This window comes from Thunnus maccoyii, chromosome 18, assembly GCF_910596095.1.
Source record: "Thunnus maccoyii chromosome 18, fThuMac1.1, whole genome shotgun sequence".
In the NCBI taxonomy this organism is placed as follows: Eukaryota; Metazoa; Chordata; class Actinopteri; order Scombriformes; family Scombridae; genus Thunnus; species Thunnus maccoyii.
The window spans coordinates 15,023,780-15,045,571 of NC_056550.1; the positions used below are offsets into that span (position 1 = coordinate 15,023,780).

The window sequence follows — 21,792 nt, forward strand, 5'->3', positions numbered from 1 at the left end:
AATTGGCTTCAGTCTGTGATCCTGTAACTAATCTTGTACTCTTGTAATCTTGATTTCTGTTGCACTTTTCTCTCAACATAATAAGAGAGAACTGAATGTGCGCAGACAGTCACAGTTGGCTTGGACATGTAGCTGGCTGGCAGACCTCCAGGAGCAGAGAGAGAGGAATGTGTGGAGGATTTGTCCCGAGTTGGAGTGAATTAGACACACACACTGCGTTTGTGACGGTGACATTACTCTCACCACCTCTCCCTCTGAATATTTCTCCTGCTACACATACCATCGCTCCTCATTTATGATGTGGTGTGACAGGAATTTCCTCTAAAATTCTCTAATTTAGTGACAGATGACCAGCAGACAGAGCCACACGACATGTTTCTACCATCTATCCCAGGCAGCAGAGCCACATAAACCTCTCCTGATTGCTCTGCTGATGCCTCTGTGAGATTCTTTCATGTATGCTAACGGTCTTGCCAAGACCTGTCCTGTTAGGCAAGTGAGGTATGTAATCCCCTTGTTTGGAGGTTTAATGGATTTGGGGCGGGTTAAAAGCAGGGTGGAGAAATTCTCGTTATGTAAAAGCTATTTATGAAAAGAGACAAAGCCCCATTAATTGTTTGCTGGGTCACAGAGTACACTGAGGGGGACAGAGGTCTTGAGGAATGAGGAGACCACCGGGTGCTGTAGAAGAGAATATGCCTCATTGCTGTTGTGTGTTTTGATTGGATGGTTCTCTCTCTCTGCGCAAAAACCATGTAGTTATTGCCACAATTCAGCTTTAAAATGCATGCATGTTGTAAAGATGATGCCAATGTCGGTGTTTTAGACATTCGGACACAGAGAATACTGCATCAAAGCTTTTACTAGTTAGTTGCAAGCAAAAACATGTTAGTCTTCATGGAGAACACCTATGATCATACAGCAATGACTTCCCCAGCAGCACAAACTTCACAGCTTCAAAACAACTTATTAAATGCCCGTGTTATATTTAAGAACATTGTCCAATAAGCATAGTTTTTCGGATGAGCATCACATCACATGAAGAGTGAAAGTAAAATGACAACATGGTAACAGAAGAAGCCTGAAATAAAAGGTGAGAACTGTTTCACTGTGAATGGGGTCAGCAGTATGAGGTTTATCTGATAAGTAGTTGAGGTCTTGACATTTCTGATTTTTCCTTTTACTGTATCTTCACAACTGCTTTAATTTAGACTGAAAAGATTAGAAGGAAAAACTGTTTGTCTATAGCCTCTCTGTTGTTTTGACACTCACTAACCCACTTAACACAGTTTTTCTTCCATATTAAGTGCAGGAAATGTCTTGTCACAAAGAATATTATGACAAAATGAGCCAGAAAAGGACATTATGCAGAAGAAACTGTTTATAATTAAAGGAACATTTATTTTGCGTTCCTCATTTGCCTCTATGATCCTGTATTCAATCAGCTGTGTCAGACAGAATATTTACAACCACAGAAAAAACACCTCAGTGTACATTTAATTTCACTTCCAGTTACTCTCAACTGACCAATCTGCTGTATTTAGCAACAAAGAAAATAAATAACATTTAATCTTCTCTAAACTTATGTCAAAAATAAATAAAAAGAAACGGTAATTCAGTCATAAAAAGTGCAGAGCTGTTGCGTGTCCTATCAGCGTAGAGACACTCATCAGGAGCTGTACAGACTTGAAAAACAAAACAAAACTGTTTTCCAGTGTCCACTGATATTTCTCTGGAGATGTGCCAGTGACCCTGACCGGTGAGCCAACTATTGTCAACTTACAAAAACCAACAAACACTAGCTGTTTAAGCTAATTATCACAATCGCCTGAGTCTTTAGTAATTTCATAGCTACAGTTTTTCATCCTATTACAACATTCCAACATTTCTGTTTACATAAGTCATACATAACAGCTTCATCTCCAACTTATATCAACACACCAACAATATTCAATGCGTGTCTTTCTCTCCCAAGCACCAGATGATCAAGTGGTCACATGATTTCCATTATATAAACACTGCTTACTGTTGTAAATGGACATAATACTTGCAAATTTGGAGGTCAAGCTACACATTGAAATGTACTTTATATCTAACTATGAATGTCTGCTTAAACAATACCTGCTCATTATTATACTCACTGCGCCAATAAGCAGTTTCTGTATCTGTTGTTGTTTGGAATGTACAACAGACTTTTATAGCAAGTTTTATAACACTTAATTTATGATAAGGATGGAATATAAGGAACAGTGCTGACTGACAAAAAACATAGGTGCGTCAAGATGACGTTAGATAAGAGGATTGCATAATGTCTAAGAAGCACAGGAACTGAATGTGCTTATTGCATCTGTTCCCCCTGGATATTTTTGCCTTTGTCAAAAATGTTCACGGACACAAACAAGTGCAAGCGCCATATCCCAGGACGATGAGTAATACAATCATTTGGCACAGCCCTGAGAATCACTGTCCGTGACTGGACGTTTGTTCTCGCTGAGGTCCTCTTTGGTCTTTTGGATGCAAGTGAAGATCTCCTTGAAGAGAACTTTGTACTCGGGCTGCTGGCCTTCTTCCAAAACCACTGTCAGATCGGACAAAGCAGCTGAGCTGGACAGGCGGCGGCGTGTCCGGCTGTTTGCACCAGGATTGCTGGAAGTCTGAACGCCTTTATGGCTGAGCCCGTCTGTTGATTGCTGGCACCGCTGCAGCAACTCGTCATATTTCACCTACACAAAACACATGTACTTTAGGAAACTGCTTGTATTTTCTTTTAATTGCTGTGTATCGCTTAACAGTGCTGTAAACTCTACATTAACACTCAAGGAAAACATTCTTGAATGAATACACCACCTGCAGCGCGCTATACTGTGCGTCCACCTCGTTGAGCAGGGAGATGCCCCTCTGTTTCACCGCCTCGGCTCGCCTTATACACATCTGCTCGTGACCACGGCGAATCTCGTCTGCGTTCATCGCTCTCAGAAAGCCGTCGCTGTTACATCTCTGCCGGCTGTACTTTCTCTGCTGCTCCTCGTCCATTTCTATCTTCTCCTCTGTCTCACTCTGCTCCTGACTGGGTTTTTCTTCTGAGGCAAAGAACACTGTATCAGGCAACAGCAGCTGGTCTGGTCTTCTGACACTAGTGGGAGAGGAGGGGACAGAGGCATGAGTCTCAAGTTTTAAGAAATATATATATACAGTATATGAGAAATTAAACATGTTAGTGGACTGTACTTGTGCTGCACATCAAATATTCATCAACTTAAAGCGTCGGTCATGAAATCAGAACCAAAATGATGAATTCCTTTGAAACTAGTTCACACATAAGTCAGGCCTAACCTGTTGGCACATTCTGCCCGCCACAGAAGCCGCAGCTGCTCCACTTCAGCCTCTAGCTCCTTCTGCCTGGCCCGGCAGCCCGCCAGCAGGGCCAGCCGTTGCTCCAAGCCTTGGTTCTCCATGGCTGTCAACTCACTCTCCCGCTCTGCAGCCTCCCTGCGGCTGCGCTCCACAGCTATCTGACTCTGAAGAGTCTGGATGGAGCGCTGAAGAGCCTCGTGCTCCTCTTCCGGGTCTTGGCATCTGTCTCGGTCATAGAAAGAGCCCTGAGGTGACCAGAGTCCATCCACTTGCCGATCATTGTGGGTGAGATGCCTGAGCCAGGACAGGTAAGTCAAGGACAGGTAATGTCAAAAAAAAAAAAAGTGTTTATCACACTGATATTGCAATTTATCTATATTTGCATTGAAAAGTACAAATTTTCAGCTGACAGAAGTGTAATTTCCACTGGGGATCGGGAGGGGGGGGGGGGCATGTTTTTGTTCCCCATTCACTTTTACTGTGTCAGTTTGATTTACTCATTAAATCCTCTATAAACAGTGTCGCCTCCAGTTATTTTTACATAATAACTTAATAGGTACAATAATTTTGGATTTTTTGCAGCCTTCAACACACTCCTCTGCATGTTTTTTCAGATGTAAAAAAAAAAATCATGTTTTATTTACAGTAATATTATCCTAAAAAGATGGTAGCTGAAAATCAAAGATAATGCGGTTAGGGACTGTGCTCTTGGTAGTAAAGATGGAAATACAACATTTTTATCATAGAGTATCTAAAGAAAACCAAACATGATTTTAGTGTAGCGCAGCAACTTAAACAGCATTTTTTGTTCTCTTCTTATACTACCATTATTATGGAATGTAAGAAAACCAATTTGATCATATAATGTTTCTGTATAGCATTCACTTTGTTATCTTTTTGGTTGAAGAATCTCTCACTTCATTGTGAAATCAAATCTTCGGCATAGTCATGACAATTTTTTTTATACGTGAAAAAATCTAAATTCACACACTTTCTGCTAAAAATGTTTGTTAATGTTGTGGCACAAAACACAGAATTCCAAAATTCAATAACTCATCAGCTCCCCATAAATATCCATTGGACTTGGGACTGCATGTTGTGCCTTCAGAGGGGATGCTGGAGATGTATTTTACCAGATTTTAGGATAACAATTGTTCTGTTGATTTACCAGCGATGGAGTTACACCTCTGCTTTCTCCAAAGCACGTCAAATAAGTGTCACGAATTGCAGCAAACTAATGCAACAGTTGTGTGTATGTATTAGTACGCTGCTGACAATAAGGGAGGATTAACTTCCTCCTGCTTTGGATTAAAGGAGGCGGTCTGGTCTGGCTCTGGCTCTGGGTGACCTGAAGGTGTTCCGTCAGCACACAGGGGGCTGAGACACCAGTGCATCGAGGATAATTTAAGATCAGACAACAGACAGAAGCTCTTACTGTTGAGACGGTCTCACCTACCCTTCCCTTCTTTTCTCAGATGTCAACGTGCAGGTGTAGGGTTTATTTCACAAACTATGATAAAGCAGTAAATGTGTCTGTGTGAAAATCCTCAGGGTAACAATTTCACAATACGGTCTGGGACTACATCGCAATTTCCTCCCTGAAAATATTTCCTCTGCCACATCCTGTAGTTGTGCAGTTAGCATTGTCACACACACATGTGTAATACCTGTCATGTTGTAAGTCGTACAGCTCTTTGAGACAAGACACACTCTGTGCTCCGAGGTTGCGACGCTGCTCTGCCATCTCTCTTTTGTTTCGCTCTGCCTGCGCAGTCCTGAGCTCCTCCACCTGAGTCTGCAGGTCCTCCATGTAGGTTTGAAGCCCTTCGATGGTCTCTGTTAGACTGTAAAGAAAAGAGGAGAAAGAACAATGTGGCATTGAGGTTCTGCAAGAAGTTAGTCCACTTATTCAAATATGTCACATACTGTACTCAATATTATCTTCTTACATTAAGACTTTATGACTGATCACTTGGTTGATTCATCATGTAAAATAGAATTTAAAAGGCAAATTCACTGATAACTGGCAGACTGACCTGTGGATCTTCTGTTGGGCCAGGCGGTTGTCCTGCACTAGTCTCTGGTTGCCTTGCTCCAGATCCCTGGCGACCGTGTCTAGCTGCTCATACACCTTGGCATGCTGGTCATTCATCTGACGGAGGAGGTCCACCTGCTTGGTCAGGTACTGGTGCAAAAGAGAGGGAAGTGATAAAGATTTAGCTTAATTAAAGTCCTGCAGGTTTGTAGTGTGGTATCTTCAACAAATTACATGAGCAGAGCTGAAATTATCAGTTGATTAATTGATTTGTCGACAAAATAATAGGCAAAAATTCTCTTAATCCAGCTTCTCCAATGTGAGGACTGGCTGTTTTACTCTGTTGTACATCACTGTTGGGCTACATGAAGATTTCAAATACTGCATAGAGGAAAGAAAGAAGGTGGCATATCATGTTTGACACATTCTTACATTTGGTTTTATGTCCTAGGCTGATACATGTGTGATTACTAAATAGACAAAGGCCTCCGCAGAAGCCAAGAACTGCCGATTAAGAGCCCGGAGAATGCAAATACTACTCACAGACTCATGATAACATGAGTCTGTGAGTCATATTTGCACTGTGAACAAGAATGTACTCAGTAAGATGTTTCCACAAGAGCCAACTATCTTCTTTGGAAAACTACACAAGTCCCTATTCATTTTTCACGCTTACCACTTTTAAATTATTCAAGGTATTTGACTTGTGAAAAATTGTGGTTGTATATAACTAAATTACTTTTAAATGCAACCATTTGTCTAGAGCTTTTTTAAAGTGTATTCAATGAGCTGCACAGCCCTGCAGCACACTGCTATGTTCAGGTGTACACGGCTTTCAGACTGTCATTGGTGAAGTGCATAAGCATGAGGGTCAGAGAGACGAATGGGGATTACCATATCAACCTCAATAAATCCTCAAGCCACTCGCCCTCACACTGCTGTAAGCAAATTAAGGTTCTTATCTTTGTTGACCTGGTGAAAGCCATGTAACTTGAACTCAAATAGATCAGCACCGTCTGCATATGCCTCAATGTCTGGGACTGAAATATCAGGCCAAACTGTGTTTATTTACGAGCTCTACCCCACAGCCTGCACGTAAACCAAGAACTGTGCTCTACTGTTAGAAAAGCAGACTTAACATATTTCTTCGGATCCAAGAGTTTAGTCATCCACTGATTTAGGGAAGCTAGGTTTGGTCAGGATATGTGAATGTCAGTTTAGTAGATTGTTGTACCTTGGCTGTTAATCATCAGCAATCTAACAAATAAAAGCAAAGCAAAACCTTCAGATCTTGGTTAGTTGGACAATCTCCAAGTAAAAGGTGGTAGGTGGTAAATAAGCAGGTGAAAGTTTTCCTATAATTAGTAGACGAACATCCTGCCAAGAGGATGCTCTGTTCTAAGGGCTCAATGGGTCAGATTGATCAGGATCAGCTTTCACTCCATCCAATTAAAAGTTAACAGAAAATCACAATGACGCCTCCCTTCCAGTGAAAGAGCTTTTAAGATCTTACAACATGGACTTTTCTCAATGAATCGTCTCCCGTTGTAGACTTATTCATACAAAATCATTTTGTTTATGATAGCTTACTAAGCACTGCACAAGGGAAATATACATGTTAAAGAAATAACTACACAGCAGCCAGCTGAGGCTAACAAACATGTATTTTGCACGGTGAAAGCCTCTGGAGCCTCAAGCTGGAGTGTTAAGGAGTTCCTTCCTTAACATTTATCACCTCTATCTCCTGCAGCTGGTCCTGGTTGGTTGAGTACATCTGCTGCAGCGCCTGCTCCAACTCATGGTTCCTGTCGAGGAGTGTTTTCCCAAGCTCCGCTGCCAAATGGAGATCTGTCAAAACACGGGGGAAACATGTAAACAAAAAGGTACAAGGACGCTTCAATGCCCAAACACGGGCAACTGATAGAATTAGATGTGTGCAAAGTGTATAAGCATAGACTTCAAGTAGTGCAGCTCACACATACATACATCTTGTTGTCTCACACTATTAGTATCTGGCACTGGTGAATCACAGAGGAATCTAAGGCATGCTTTGGGACCTCCTTGTGACCTTTTCCTCCACTACATTCTGGATGTTGTCCAGCAACTGTGTTGACTATATGTGGTGTTACACTTAAAGTCAATAAAACTGTTTCAAACAAATATGCCCAAAGGTTTTTAACTCAAATGTGCAATGTGACTACTAAATACTACTAAATAACAACTCTTCTGGAGTTGGTAGCGAAGAGAAGGATGCTGCACAAACTGTGTGAAAAATACTTCTAATCTCTTTCTAAAAATCTACTTGACAAACAGCTTACTATTTTGAGTTTTATTCAGCTCTGCCAAGGAATGCTACAGGAAGTCACTTCTGCCTGTTGCCATTTTCTTCCAACTAGGACAGATGGCTCACTTCAACAATTACTTATTACATTCACTATATTACTTATTAACTTGTCATTCTTATCCTATTTATCTCTGTTGCATTTGATATCTATGAAAACCTACTTCTAAGTGTGAGTATATATTCAATGAACAGTTAATTGAGTATTTATATATAGGCATGAATGAGCACCTTGCCATTAGGGCTGCAACAAACAGTTATTTTCATTAATGATTAATCTGTCGATTATTTTTAGTTGTTACATTAGTTATATATTAATTGTTAGGTCTATAAAATGTCAGAAAACGGTGTCAATCATTGTTTCCCAAAGCCCAAGATGACGTCCTCAAATGTCACGGTCCACAAACCCAGTCATTCAGTTTACCGTCATAGAAGACTGAAGAAGTGAGAAAATGTTTACATTTGAGAAGTTGGAATCAAATAATTTGGACATTTTTTTTTTAAAAAAGTGATTCCAAATAATTAAGCATTTATCAAAATAGTTGGCCTTTAATTTAATAGTTGACAACTAATTGATTAATTGACTAAGTGTTGCAGCTCTACTTGACTTTCACTACTAATGAGCAAATGTGTTCAACACATGCAATGTTGTCTGTATTCTCAAGTTTTTATTTTATAAAAGTTATTGCTTATTATTCATGGCTTTTTCTTTTGTGCTTTGTCTCTTACCTACCTCATTTGTGATTTATGACTTGGCTGTTGTAACACTGCAATTTATCCGGAGCATAACTAAAGTGGTCCATTCATCTATCCGTAAACCTCTCTACCTTTCTCAAACCCACCTTTGAGAGCAGCACCAACAAGCAGGCTGCGCATGAACAGCAAGTATCCCAGAAAACAATCAACACAGGACTGAGGACAGCCTCAGGAAATCCTGGCCACAAAGAGCCCTCAGGATGTTTCAGCTTTTAAACCCATGACTGGTGTGATTCTGAGTCCCACGAGAAGGCTGTAGACTTCAGTCTGTCTAATTTCATTTGAAAGGGCTTGTGTCAAGTCAAGGAAACACTAATTTGTTCTAACTGACAAGCAAACAAAATACCCTCAAGTGTTTATTTATTAAAGAAGCTTGTACCATAGCTTATGTGACAAGCTTCTTCAACGACAGTGTGTAGTGGTCAGACAGAGTTTAGGGTGCGACCCCACAGCCGTGCAACTCTTACCGTGTTCAAGGTCCTGCGGGTCGTACCAAGGCTCCCCATTCTTGTCAAACTCTTCCTCCAAAATCACGTCAGTCAGCATTTTACAGCCGTGGAGCGAGAGAGGACCCCACCTGACAGCAAACCTGACACACAGGTGTTATTAAAGCAGCCTAGAGCTGTCTGCCGTTCACCACCGTGTGTGGAGACATGTAAACTGCATCATCCCGGCGTTAAGTCTGTTGTCTACGGCAACGTGGCAAATCTTTTAATACACTCCAACATCCGGTAGGTGGCACTTATGGTGTGTTGGAAAATTACTTTAAAAAAAAAAATACGGTGAAACATCTTCTCATTTTAGCCTAATATTCAACGTAACGTTTATTATTATACAAGAGACTAGAAGTTAAATCTTTTTAAAATTGTTTTCCTTGTCTAACTTCCTGCTTCTGTTAACAGGCGTTTTCGTCGACCAATCACGAAGTAGCAAGTGGAACCAAAGAACTCTTCTGACCAGTCAAACGTTTGTTTTCGACAATGAAGCACCGCCCCCTCGACGGGCACAGAAAACGAGTTGGACAGTATTTCTGTTTTGAGTTCAGTGGTTGTTTCTCAATATTAAAAATTAAGGAAGTTGGTGTAGCGGGAAGTAACAACATGACATGGATATTCAAGAAAATGACACAGCTGCAACAGACATTTTCACTGTTCCACTGCTGAAAGCTTTTCGCCTCTGAATTTTGAACACTTTGACCATTTTTGCTAGTATTGTGAACAGTCGCTATGCTAAACAGCAACAGAGTTAAATAGGTATTGCAAACAGCAACATCTCCTCGCTCCAGCGATTTAAACCGACAGGTAACAAGTTACCTGAGCTGCTGCTATGACCGTGGAGGAGAAACCTGCCTCAGGTGTGATCACCAAAATGAATGTAATGCGACATTTGGTCAACTTTGGGGTCAATCCTGCAGCACTGGCTTATGCCATGACTACTCTGGGATCTGCCATGATAAACAATATATTCAGCTTCTACTATGTCAAACTCTTTCTCAATAAGTACAAGATATCAGAGGGAGCATTCCACCAATCACAAGTGAGTATATTAGCTTGATATATTATTGTTCTTTGTATGCAAATGTAAGTCAGTGTCAATGAAAAACACTGTTGTAGTCAAGAATAATAGTGTTTTTCTTTATAACTGCTTTATAGCTGCTTTCCTTTGAAGCAGGGCTGCAACTTATGATTATATTCCTGATTGATTTTGCTGTTGCTTTTTTTAAACCAATGATTAATTTTGATTAAATGTTTAGTCTATAAAGCATCTGAAAATAGTGAAAAATGCCCATTACAATCACCCACAGTCAGAGGTGACTTCATATGGCTTGTTTCATCTTAACACATGTCCGAAATCATAAGATTCTCAATTTACAATCATGTAGATCTTCAAATTTGATAAGCTTGACTAATTGTTTTGGCGCTTTTTAAAACACTGTTTTTAATAAATAATGTTGTGATCTCCTCTCCACAGGTGGTGTACATGTTGTGGAATGCAATCAATGACCCTCTTTTTGGCTACCTGCAAGACAACTCCAAGGCGCCCTGCTGCTCTCAGCGGCGTCTCTCTATTCTGTACGGTGCTCCCCTCTACTCGTTGGCTTTTCTTCTAGCCTGGTTCCCGTGGCGGTCCTACGCCCCTGGCGACTGGTTGAGTGGCTTACACTTGATGGTGGCACTGTGCGCTTTTGATGGCATGCTCACTTTTGTGCTGCTGGCACAATGTGCCTTGTTTGCAGAGATTTCCAGCCACCATCAGAGCCGGTTAAGACTTGTAAAGTACAGCCAGGTAAGGCCTTCATCTTTTTTCTTTATGCCCCAAAGCCAACAGGCTAACCGTCCATTTTTCTCATATAACCTCCCTTTAATTTCTCAGGTGGCTTCTCTCATCGGCTCCTCCAGTGTCCTCTTCTGTGGCGTGCTGTCCAAAAACATGGAAGACTTTGCGGCCTTCCAAGCCTTCACAGTGATGATCGCTATCCTGAGCTGTGTCTGCATGCTCTATACAGGCTTCCACAGTGAGAGCCGCTATGATAGCAAAGGATCTGAGTCAGATACACTGGAGTCTGTTGATCAGTCAGCAGTTTCCTTCTCCATGTTAAGAACGTTTATGTGGCAAATCCTCACCAACAGGGACTTCAAGCTATTTGTGGTCATGAACTTCTTTCAGGTTTTCATTCTGGCTTTCTTTAATAATTTTACCATGATATTTGCTGAGCACCTGATTCCCCCAGATGTGCTTCCATCACTGGCCAAGAGTGTCATGTATGGAGCGGGATTCATCTGCCCACAGGTAATGCTCCCCACTGGCTTAGGTTTTTTTCTAAATGAAATGATAGATATGGGCAGTAGAACAGGTGCATTATGAGCTGCCAAACCTTTTATATTGCTTTTTTATGTCATGTTACATCATGTTTTTTAGAACATTTTTCCACCTCCCAGGTGGTCATTGTTTTTTGTCAGTACAAAATGAGCACCAGCTTCAATGTTCAATTAATTGTTAAAACATGCTCCTCTATTGGTGCAATGGAGCATTTGTGGGAAACTCTTACATCCTAGACTTGAGAGTTAAATGATCATATATACCACCTCATTGTTTCCATATTGCTTACCTTCAGAGGTCTTTTTTTTTTTTTTTACAACATAGCTCACAGACTCACTCAGATGTCAGAGCTCTGTACAAGCACATGAATGCACCAACAAGGAAATGCTTGATATACCACTTTACAATATGCTACTGTTATTTTTATTCTCTTCCATCCCAGCTGTTAGTTTTGAGCTGTGGGAAACTGCTCCATGATGTTGGCTACTACAGAATCATCCTCTTCACCTTCTATATGGAGGCTGGAATGGCGGCCATCATGCTAGCACTTGGTCCTCAGCACTACTATATCCTGGCATTTTTCCTCACCATTAGCATGTAAGAGGTCAAACAGTTTTTGAGATTAATTTTTAAGTAATTACTCCACTTTGATTGAATTAAAGCTACTCTCTCCCTTATCATCTTTGCAGGGTCATAATTCAAGCAGCCTTCAGTCTTTTTGGCTTGCCTTTGGCTGACATCATTGACACCGACCTGCAGAAGTACAAGCGCAGGTAAACAATTCTACGGTTAGGTTCTACTTACACACAGCGAACATGCTCACCATGAATGTCTGTACCAAATTTCATCTGGATCCATCCATCAGGTGTTGAGATATTTCAGTGTGAACCAAAGCGCAACATTTCCATCCCTAGAGGCTAAAAAAAAAAGATTACCAGCACACTAACTCAGTTGTCCTTCATGTACAGGTCAAAAACACAGTGCTTCTCTGTCTGATGTGTCTGTAATTTGATGCAGCAATGTCTTCAAACCTTTTGTGTTTTTACAGTAGTTCTTAAAAAATGAAAAATGGGCTATACACCACTTTTGTAACTAGTGCCAAATATACAGACACATCTAATGAAACCAATTTCTCATTATTTTTTTAATTTATAATGAAACAAATTCGTGTTATTTGACTGGTAATATGATATACTGGTAATATTATCACAATTTTCCTCTTTCTTTCCCAACTACAGTTCCCCTCTATCCTCCATGGTGTTTGGGACGAATGCTCTGTTCACCAAGCCGGCTCAGTCTCTGGCCCCGATGACAGTGCTTAATATCCTCAACCAGTTTGGATATGAACACCTGAAGGATGCAAGAAGGGATTCAAACCTAAGGTACAGATTGTTTCTTGCTTCTTATTTAGTTAAAGGTCAAAATATGAGCTGAACCAAATAAGTTAAATTAAAACTCACAATGGGAAAGTACTGATGGACTCACTGTGGTGGCTGGGAACATTAAGGACACATTTCCTAAGTCTTATATTTAATCTATCATTAGTTATTTTAAAATCAAGATAACAATATCAAGTAATGTTTGTGTTGTTGTTCCTCTAGATTTAAAAAATAAACACCACAAACGTGAAAAAAATATTATAAGGGGTCCAAGTGCTGACGGTGACTCCTGGATCTGAATGTTTAAATAAGTGATACTTTATATAAACCCTAACAGTTTCCAAAGGATGCCATCAATATTTGGTTGCTCAACTGCATAACCATGCAACAATAACATAACTTTAACCAATATACTATTAGGTCACTGTAATGGATTGAAAGTAAGTTTTAAGTTTACACAACTTGTCACTGATAGGCAACAAGTTGTTTTAAAATGGATTTTAAGCCTCTTCAGTAGGTGTTTTACTCTTGTTATTATAATTTAGACAATATATTTAAATGAACATTTGGACCGAACTAGAACTAACAAAATGCCATTGTGATGACTTTAGTTTTAACTACAGCAGAGTTTAATGCTAATACAGAAATCACAGAACGTACACACAACTTTAAAAGCTGAGAAACTTTGATGTAATGTTCTTTTTCCCTATTAAGTTTATCTTCAACTGAATAAATGTCAATGATTAAGAGATGGCCCTCTAACACTCCCTTTTATCTCAAAGGTCAATGGTAGTATAACTAAACTCAGAGCCACTTGAATATTTGCTTTGAAGTCAGATATTTAACCTACTATATATATATAGGGTACTGGCTGAAAAGGTCAATGCACACATCAAATAAACAATAACAACAGGCATGTATGAAAATGTTGAAGGAGAGTAAGAAAAGTACTTTAAAAAAGATACATTTGTCTCACTTTTAAACAATTTGCAGTTTTAGACCGCCACTTTTTTCTCTTTAAAATGGTTTCACTTCTGTTTTTCAACACCTTCATGGACAGATAACACACAGTGGTTGTTACCCTTTACATTATGAAATAATTAGCAGTGTCCAAAAAGTCAAAGACAGATATAATTGTAAATAAATTATTGTGTATGTAACAAAAATTGTGTTCTTTCCAGCGCCATGGAGAGCCTCCACAGTGTCATGTTCTACTTGGTGTGTTTGGTGCCCATGTGTGTCGCTGCTGCGCAAATCCTGGCTTGGAGACAGTTTTCCATACGCAGCAGTCACACAGTTGACATAAAGTATATAGATGGCTAGCTTCAGTATTTTCAGCATTCAGAGGAAGGTGGTTGATATTTCTCAAGTTAAGTTTTGAGGAATTTCTTTATTGCCAAGAGAGATCATGTTGACTGTTTTTGTAATTTTGAAAGCAATGTGTAAATTACTGTATGTATGAGATAATCCAGGGTTATATTGATGGTGTAAATCAGAGTGGTGCGCTGACGGGTGACACCAAATAGATAAATATCAAACATTTAAAGTACATGTAAATGTTTGACATACAAAAATAATCTATTTAAAGATGAGGGACCTTATATCCTTAATGATGATTTGTTTAATTTGAAACACATCCATTTTTGTACATTCCTTCAAATGATATCTAATCTTAAAAGCGCACTGATGAGCCTGTAATTACTCCTTTACTAAATGTTACTGTCTCATCCTTTTCAAATGGTCACTGGATAGCTGGACCAAGTCTCAAAGTTTTTTCAGTTGTGTTAAATGTCAGACGCTTTTTCCAGTCACTGACCTCAGCAGATAATTAGCAGCAACATATTGTAAAATAACTGTGCTCAGTATAAAACTACCAGTTTCTCCCAAAACCAATCATAGGGCTTGTTAAAATAATGTGTTTAGCTAATGTGTCCAGCAAAGAAGCAGAGCTTGTTAAAAAAAACTGAACTGTATGTGAATTAGAAAGTTGCTACAAAAATTAGCTCAAGTTAAAGCACGAATTCCTGAAACATAAGTGCTGGCAGTAACATTCAAATACTGGTTTACAGCGTTACCAGCCAAAGGTAATTGACTTGAACCAATACATGTCGGGGAAAGGGACCTGAAAGCTGAACATTAGACACATACAGTAGACTGACTACTGTATGTAGCAACATTTTTCCATCCTTCCTTGTACATTTGCTTAAGTATTTGTGAAGTGCTGTCTTAAAGACTTCACAGATTTCACATTCCAGAGCTGATTTGGTTGTATGATTGAAGGCATTGTCTTATTGCAATACATACACACAGAGAACCTCTAAAGCTGAAAACCATCATGTTTTTAGTTAATATACAGTATCATTCTGTGATATCCATCAGTATGGTGGAGGGCGTTGAAAAACTAAAAGCACTCCATTTACTTTGGTTGCGCTCTATAATTTGCTGTTTGGAGATGTGAATCAGGGTTTCACAGCTGCACATTGCAAGCACTGCTTACACACTGATCGCAAATAGTGGCAGTGTCACCTTTCACAATCGAGTCCTACGGGGCTCTCTATGTATGTTGTGTCTGATGAGTGAAACACAAGCGAGAGGAAATGATCTCATATTACAAATCTCATGCTTACAAGTTGAGAATATGATGAAATGGGCCCCAGGTTTGTTAAGTGGCACCTGTTGGTTGACAAGTCTAATTTTTTATTTCAGTATTTTAGTAAATAATAGATTCATCTTACCTGAAGAAACAGGTGCAAAATGTCACAAACATGACAGTTCACCTGATCAACTCCAGCCAAGCTCCAGAGTAATTTGACTGTCTATGGGGCCTCATACAGACATATGTGTCACTCTAAATCATAACAAGTACTTGTATAATATTAGAGCTTTAATGTTTTGAATCAAAATCTGTCTCACATACCGTTTAACACTGTTTACAGTAGAAAGACACGAGGGAGAGAAATGAAAAGGGAATAATTCACAATAATTGAATCTGAACCAAGATTTTTCAAACACGTCAGTCAAATCAGCCAAAGTTCAAATCATGCATTTATTTATTAAAAATGTACATACACTCATAAACATCCACTTCGACATTATAAGTAACATAAAAGTAAATTCTGGTGTTAACTGGCTGGGGCAGGGTTGTATCTGTGGGTGTTTACAGTGAACAAAAATATATGACAGTTATAGTACAGAGTGTAACTCAGCACGATGCCTCAAACATGTCAAGTTTATTTTCATTACAGAACACCTTACTGTAAGTTTCTTAAAAGATGATTTTCTGAGCAAAAACAACTCAAGGACCAAAAAGACACATCCTTTCTTAATTGAACATTGTGCTGTATTATATGCTGTATTAAATGTATTGTCATCTGTAATGTGCCTTTTTTGTCATTGCATCATTTATAATGATCAACTCTATTATGGTCGAATTCAATCTGAATGTAAATCTTTCAGTTCGGTTTAGATGGTTTTTGATTAAAAATGTTTCTACACAACTATGTCCAGAGTGTGATTTCTAATTTTTCATGTTTACAAGTATTTTGTTTCCTTGTATGTAGAGAAAATTTCCTAATATAACAAACTGTTTCACACAGATATTAACTCCAGCCTACATCTGTTCCACACATACATACTTTATATCAAAAGAAGAGGGAGACATAAATTAGAGCGAGGAAGAAAACTGGACGCTGTAAAATTGTCACATTGATGTTGGATTTGTCCAATTTTAAAATAGAGCAGAAAAGGCTTCCAGAGCTTATAAACTTTCTGGTTGAGCGTTGTCTGGGTTTGAGGAGTACCATCACGTTTTCCACGCCGGTGTTTATGAGATGGTGGTGTATTTTTTTTTTTTTTTTGAATTTGAGGAGAATCAGTTGTTGAGCAAGCAGTGTGGAGAAGGCCAAAACTGCCCCTAAATCCTCAGAGACCACCCCAAATATGGCCATCAGAGGGTTAGGATCCCCTTAGGAACCCCTGTCCAAAATTCCTCTAGCCATGGACAAGACCTGAACATGAATGTGGGTGTCTGGATCTCACACACATCCCTGAATAAAGTTTGGCCAATTTTGCTACCAGTCAGACAGAGCCTGTGAAGTACTTTTAAACTGTAGTTGCCAGTGCCTGATGAATATTGATGAGGAATGAACCAGACATTGCTAATATTTGTTTGCTGAATTCCTCTTCTCATTGCACCTTAATGTTTTCTAAGGAAGGAGAGACAGCTGCATAGATTGTCTTGTAAAAACAGAGATTACACATTTTTACTGTACAGTGGGTCAATATCCAGGAATTCTTCTATCCAACTGTTCTGTGTGGCCTCAAGAGATGGAGAGAAATATTTTCTGACAAAACTCCCAACCTGTAATTAGACTGGGGAACGCCGAATTTTGTCCTCAATCATTGGAATGAGACAAAACTGCTATTTCTAAAGACGTCTGTTACACATAGCACACCTTTTCTAACCCACACATCATTTTTTCTGTCAAACAGCTCTTTACTATCCTAGTTATGTGGCAGAAAATCCTGAGTTTCAAACATTTCAGAAAAACACTGACCTGGTTTTGAACAGGTGCTCTTTACAATAAACAGACTGTAAATGTTATAAAGGAGAGCTGTCTGTTTAATACTGCTGAAACCAAAAAACTAGAGAGAAAAGGAACAGTGACTCAGGACCTTTGTTGTAGTTTCTATGTCACACTTCAAGAGAAAAGGTGAGCAAGCACACAACTAACTTTCCAGCCTACATTGACTCTTTAGTCACAACAGTAAAGTTTCCAATGTCTTCAGTCAGGTGTTTCATAGTTTCGGAATTTCCTCTCGTTCAGGATGAAGGAGTTCTGAATCCGTCCTGTCTTTAAATATCCTTGACTGACACTTAGACATTTTGATAGATGTCACCATTTGAGCCATTGACCTCAGTACTTGCAGCCTGCGACAAGATTAAGTTTAACATGAAAATGATGGCAAAATAACACATTTTCAGATCAATAGGAAACTGTACACATGCTGTTACACAAGCTATGCAGAAGTTTCATGTCTTACCCAATCTCTATGGTGACTACATCTCACCATAACATGCTGCAAAAAACTTACCTCAATTTTAGAGCGGTTTTTGCCAGCAGTTTGTTCGCTTTTCTCCAAGTTCCCTTTGCTGTACATTTCTTGCAGCACATTGCGGAATTGTTTTTTTCTAGTTGAGCTATTCTGGTTTGAAAAGAAAAGAGGCATTTACTAGACATTTATTAGAAAACAGATATGTGGAGGTAATTTAACAACTGCTGTCATTTTTTTTTTGTGTGGCAAAAGCTTTTTCTGGCCTGTAATTTACAGAGGCCTTGGTTCCTGTTCCTCTTTTTGCTTCTGATGGCTTTTCCCTGATTAGTTAACAGTCAACACGTAAAAAAAAAAAACCCATCAGCAAATTAAAACAGAAAATCAGACACTTATCTGCAACCTTGTCAGATGTGTAGGTCCTTTTGCACATGCATTTATTGCAGCCATGCTGGAGCAGAGAAGAACAGTATATTTTCACAACAGTATATTGTAAAATTTATTTATTTATTTTTTAGTTAAAGTAATTTACCTTCTTTAGTATGATAAGGGTCACTACTGCCAAGCTGTAGATGGCCAAGAGGACAAATAATAGCCACAGGAGAATGTGTCTCGCCATGGGTTTTAAGACTTCTGAAAACAAAAGAAAAGCTGTGTGTACCACTTCATCTAAAAAAAGACATCCAAACAAGCCTGACCATTAAAATCAAGGTTTTTTTTGCAACTCAAAAGACTCTTACCTCTTACTTCAAGAGTTGTACCCATCCCTACATACTGTTCCCCGGATGCTGGTGCTCCATCCGACACTGCAGCACAGTGGTAGATCCCGCTGTCATTGACGTTAAGTGATTGAATGTGTAAAGACGTTCCATTCAATCTGTACTTTTTTTGATTGCCAACCAGGTCCAGACGAAGAGGGGTGTTTTCTTTGAAAGCAAACCACTCGTATCTCAGGTTTTTGGTTGAACACTGTGAACTGACAGTACAGGACAGAACAGCATTGTGTCCTGTTTTTTTCCAAATTATATCGCCTGGTTGTGATAAACAGCTCTCTGTTTTTCCCGCGCTTTCTGGAATGAATAGAGAAATTCAAATTTAGTGTATTTTAGCTCAAAAACTGAAACATAAAGTTGTCTCTCATAGCTTGACTGACACAATTCTAGGTTATACAAGTTTGTTTTTATAATGTTCATCCCCTGAAAACACTTAATAAATGATGTACATACAGTATGTTTTGAAGGGCATCTTACCTATTACTGACAGGTAGGTGAGCAAGAGAGAAAACCCAAACAAGCGGTCCATGTCTGTAGCTTGACAGCTTGTAAATGATCTCATGATTCCTTGTGTGAGACTATCTAAATGGCTGACAACATGGGAAGTTGGTAAATTGCACTTCCTCAACACTTAGTTCCTGCTTATTTTTCCTATCCTGCTCAGCTGAATGGTAGCATGGGTTTGAAAAAACCATGAGGCATTTCAGTGTGTTTCTAGTAACGTGACATGATAATGATGTCATCCATTATATTGAGTGCAAATAGATTTGACATTTCAGATTTCGAAGAGGGGTTGTAGATTTGTGTGTCATTAAAAAGGGGAAACTACAAGATGTTTCTATCAGCCTTTTATTGCCTAACATTATGAATATGAACATTTCTGAAAATGTAGGAACAAATAGACCATCATTCTTGTGTATTAGAAATGTAGCAGTCTAGGAAAGAGGAAAAATGTCTAACGTGTGGTCAGAAATATTAACGAAGCAGGAGTGAGACGGCCAGCAAACCTGTTGAAAGGGTAAAAGGAGACTGAATATCTAGTTTTATGGTTTTATGATATCCAAATATACACAGAGATATCATATTGAAAAACAAAAACACCAACATGATGACTGATTTTCATGTCTCCAGGTCAATCCCGCCATTGGCCTGTGTTTCATAAAAATATTACAATTAAATAATTAATCAGATTACACCTGCAGTAATCAGATTACACCCAGAGTAATGATATTACATAGTAGAGGTAACTCAGTGGCCACTGATCAGTAAACTCACTTCGTCCAGCAAGTTGGTGAAGCTCACTGTGTCTTCAGTTATATGTTTTTGTAATCTTAAAATTATTGATATTTTCTAAATCTGATGGTTCATGTTTTATCTCCTCCCAGCTGTTACAGTGTTGACTCATTATTATTAATAATACTAATCAGAGGTGTCTTCAGGCTTTGAGCTTCAGTTTCATCATAATGAACCTGAGAACAAAAACAAACATTACTTTTGTAGGATTTTTTTTCTTTATAAACATGGACTTACTGCCTCTTTAAACCAGTGTGGAGACGTTGATGCTGCTCACTGTGAAACTGTTCCAAACTCTCTCGATAATATCAAAAACATTCTCCAAAAATATCCCAACCTTCTCCAGACAGGTTTATTCCAAAGACTCAGTCATTTCATTGGCTGTGCTGGTGAGTGAAATCTCTTCATATCATGACATGTGTCCTGCAGCAGTGTTTTTACAGTGAACTCAAAAAAGATGAAATATTTGTATGGAGTCCGGTGAGAGTTTGTGATGGATTAGTGAGGCTGCAGCTGAATATAAACAGAATCAAGAGGATTTTATGTGTAAATCAGTGAAAATGTACTTAAGTCTGCAGGCTGAGGGACGACTGGATGGACAGATAGAATTTTGACAAACTGTGGGTGTAAAATCTCATTACTTATAATACCTTTTGTACTTTTGGATCTTTTTTTGGATCTCATCAGTGTGTGACGTCATCAGGCACAGGGGAGAGCAGAAATTTTAGACCAGAAAAAAAAAATGTAAACACGTATCACTCTCATAGGTTCCAAGCACATATCATACCAACAGTGTGCAAAGAGCAAAGTGATTAAAATATTAAGTAAATAATCCAGATATATTCAAGTGTTCTGGTAGTCTTGATACGCAAATTTTAGTCCATGAGCAGTTCGATGTCAGCAGGCCTGGCAAAGGCAGATCAGTTATAAAGTCTGATAGCACCCAGCAGGAATGACCTCCTGTATCCCTCCTCTACACAGTGGGGTTGAATGAGTCACACAACTTTACAAATCAGGCCCCTGTGCTCCTCCTCCTGGCCACCCTCCAAACACCCCACAATGGCAGTGTCATCTGAGAAAAATCAGTTTGCTGGAACTGTTAACAACTCAAAGACATCTGAAATGTCTGTGAAATAAATTTAATGGAGTAAAAAATACAATATTTCAGAATCAGAATCTGTTTAATAGCCTGGTATGCAAGCAGACAAAGAATTTGTCTTGGTGTTTTCTCCCACAAACGCCACATAGAAGAATAAAAACATAACAAGAGTAAGGTAATAATAATAATGAAATGATAAAATAAACAAATTCGAACTAAAATTAAATTTGAAATCTATTTGTAGAATGGAATAATAACAAGATATAAAACTTTAAATTAAATATTGACTGTGCAAAGGAAATATGGACTGCGCCACGGACCAAGAAATGGTGACACGAGCAAAAATTAAATGTGACGTGCAATAAATGGTTAAATTATGTAACAGTAGAGGTTGAATGCAATGTACCATGTTATGTCCAGTTTGATGAAATATATGAAAGTGACTTGTGCAGGGATTAAAAGAGGGATGTGAAATGTAAAGTCCAGGTTGATAACAGTACACGTCAGCTATTTAGTAGCTTAGTTTAGTATTAGTACAAAGTAGCATAAAATGGAAACACTAAAGTGAAGTACAAGTTCATCAAAATTGTACTTAAGTACAGTGCTTGAGTAAATGTACTTAGTTACATTCCACCACTGATAATAACCCAGTGATATATAATAATATCATATAGGCCTAACAAATATCTGTAGTTTTAATACCCACGTACATTATGTTGACAACACAAAAACACACCTTTTCACAGTACAAAGAGTCGTTTTATGTGGTGTTAATGTCAGAAATATTGTTAAATGTTGAAGCACTGGACCCACCCAGTGTAATAATGTCTCATTTACCCAGAGCTCAAGTTTCTAGCCCCTCTTTGCTCAGCACGCTTGAGGCGGGACAT

The 21,792-nt window shown here is 38.9% G+C and overlaps 3 protein-coding genes across 3 annotated transcripts; 1 reads left to right on the forward strand and 2 right to left on the reverse strand.

Moving 5' to 3' along the window:
- Positions 1-966: 966 nt before the first annotated feature.
- cdr2a (cerebellar degeneration-related protein 2a) lies at positions 967-9,196 on the reverse strand. The gene is made up of 7 exons (XM_042392605.1): positions 8,954-9,196; positions 7,125-7,237; positions 5,391-5,539; positions 5,022-5,198; positions 3,334-3,648; positions 2,848-3,133; positions 967-2,723 (listed from the first exon to the last, which is right to left on the reverse strand). Exons 1-7 carry the CDS (start codon positions 9,030-9,032, stop codon positions 2,439-2,441), a joined length of 1,404 nt encoding a protein of 467 aa, XP_042248539.1. The 5' UTR covers positions 9,033-9,196; the 3' UTR covers positions 967-2,438.
- On the forward strand, positions 9,130-16,185 carry mfsd13al (major facilitator superfamily domain containing 13a-like). The gene is made up of 8 exons (XM_042392604.1): positions 9,130-9,217; positions 9,389-10,022; positions 10,458-10,772; positions 10,860-11,276; positions 11,749-11,903; positions 11,996-12,079; positions 12,545-12,688; positions 13,867-16,185. The coding sequence occupies exons 2-8, from the start codon at positions 9,813-9,815 to the stop codon at positions 14,006-14,008; spliced, it is 1,467 nt and encodes a 488-aa protein (XP_042248538.1). The 5' UTR covers positions 9,130-9,217; positions 9,389-9,812; the 3' UTR covers positions 14,009-16,185.
- Positions 15,718-19,061, reverse strand: si:ch211-139g16.8. Its single transcript, XM_042392607.1, has 6 exons — positions 18,988-19,061; positions 18,478-18,807; positions 18,270-18,370; positions 18,141-18,188; positions 17,780-17,890; positions 15,718-17,615 (listed from the first exon to the last, which is right to left on the reverse strand). Exons 1-6 carry the CDS (start codon positions 19,037-19,039, stop codon positions 17,562-17,564), a joined length of 696 nt encoding a protein of 231 aa, XP_042248541.1. The 5' UTR covers positions 19,040-19,061; the 3' UTR covers positions 15,718-17,561.
- Positions 19,062-21,792: the final 2,731 nt, after the last annotated feature.

Excerpts from the sequence above, each read along its gene's own strand:
- cdr2a (XM_042392605.1), bottom strand. The coding sequence starts at position 9,032 with ATGCTGACTGACGTGATTTTGGAGGAAGAGTTTGACAAGAATGGGGAG. Across the intron at positions 5,540-7,124 it reads ACCAGCTGCAGGAGATAGAG|TACCTGACCAAGCAGGTGGA; the intron begins GTGATAAATGTT and ends CTTTTGCACCAG. Across the intron at positions 3,134-3,333 it reads CGGGCAGAATGTGCCAACAG|TGTCAGAAGACCAGACCAGC; the intron begins GTTAGGCCTGAC and ends CTCTCCCACTAG.
- mfsd13al (XM_042392604.1), top strand. The coding sequence starts at position 9,813 with ATGACCGTGGAGGAGAAACCTGCCTCAGGTGTGATCACCAAAATGAAT. Across the intron at positions 10,773-10,859 it reads GACTTGTAAAGTACAGCCAG|GTGGCTTCTCTCATCGGCTC; the intron begins GTAAGGCCTTCA and ends TTAATTTCTCAG. Across the intron at positions 11,277-11,748 it reads CGGGATTCATCTGCCCACAG|CTGTTAGTTTTGAGCTGTGG; the intron begins GTAATGCTCCCC and ends CTTCCATCCCAG.
- si:ch211-139g16.8 (XM_042392607.1), bottom strand. The coding sequence starts at position 19,039 with ATGGACCGCTTGTTTGGGTTTTCTCTCTTGCTCACCTACCTGTCAGTA. Across the intron at positions 18,189-18,269 it reads CCCTTATCATACTAAAGAAG|CATGGCTGCAATAAATGCAT; the intron begins GTAAATTACTTT and ends TCTCTGCTCCAG. Across the intron at positions 17,616-17,779 it reads AAAACCGCTCTAAAATTGAG|GCTGCAAGTACTGAGGTCAA; the intron begins GTAAGTTTTTTG and ends ATCTTGTCGCAG.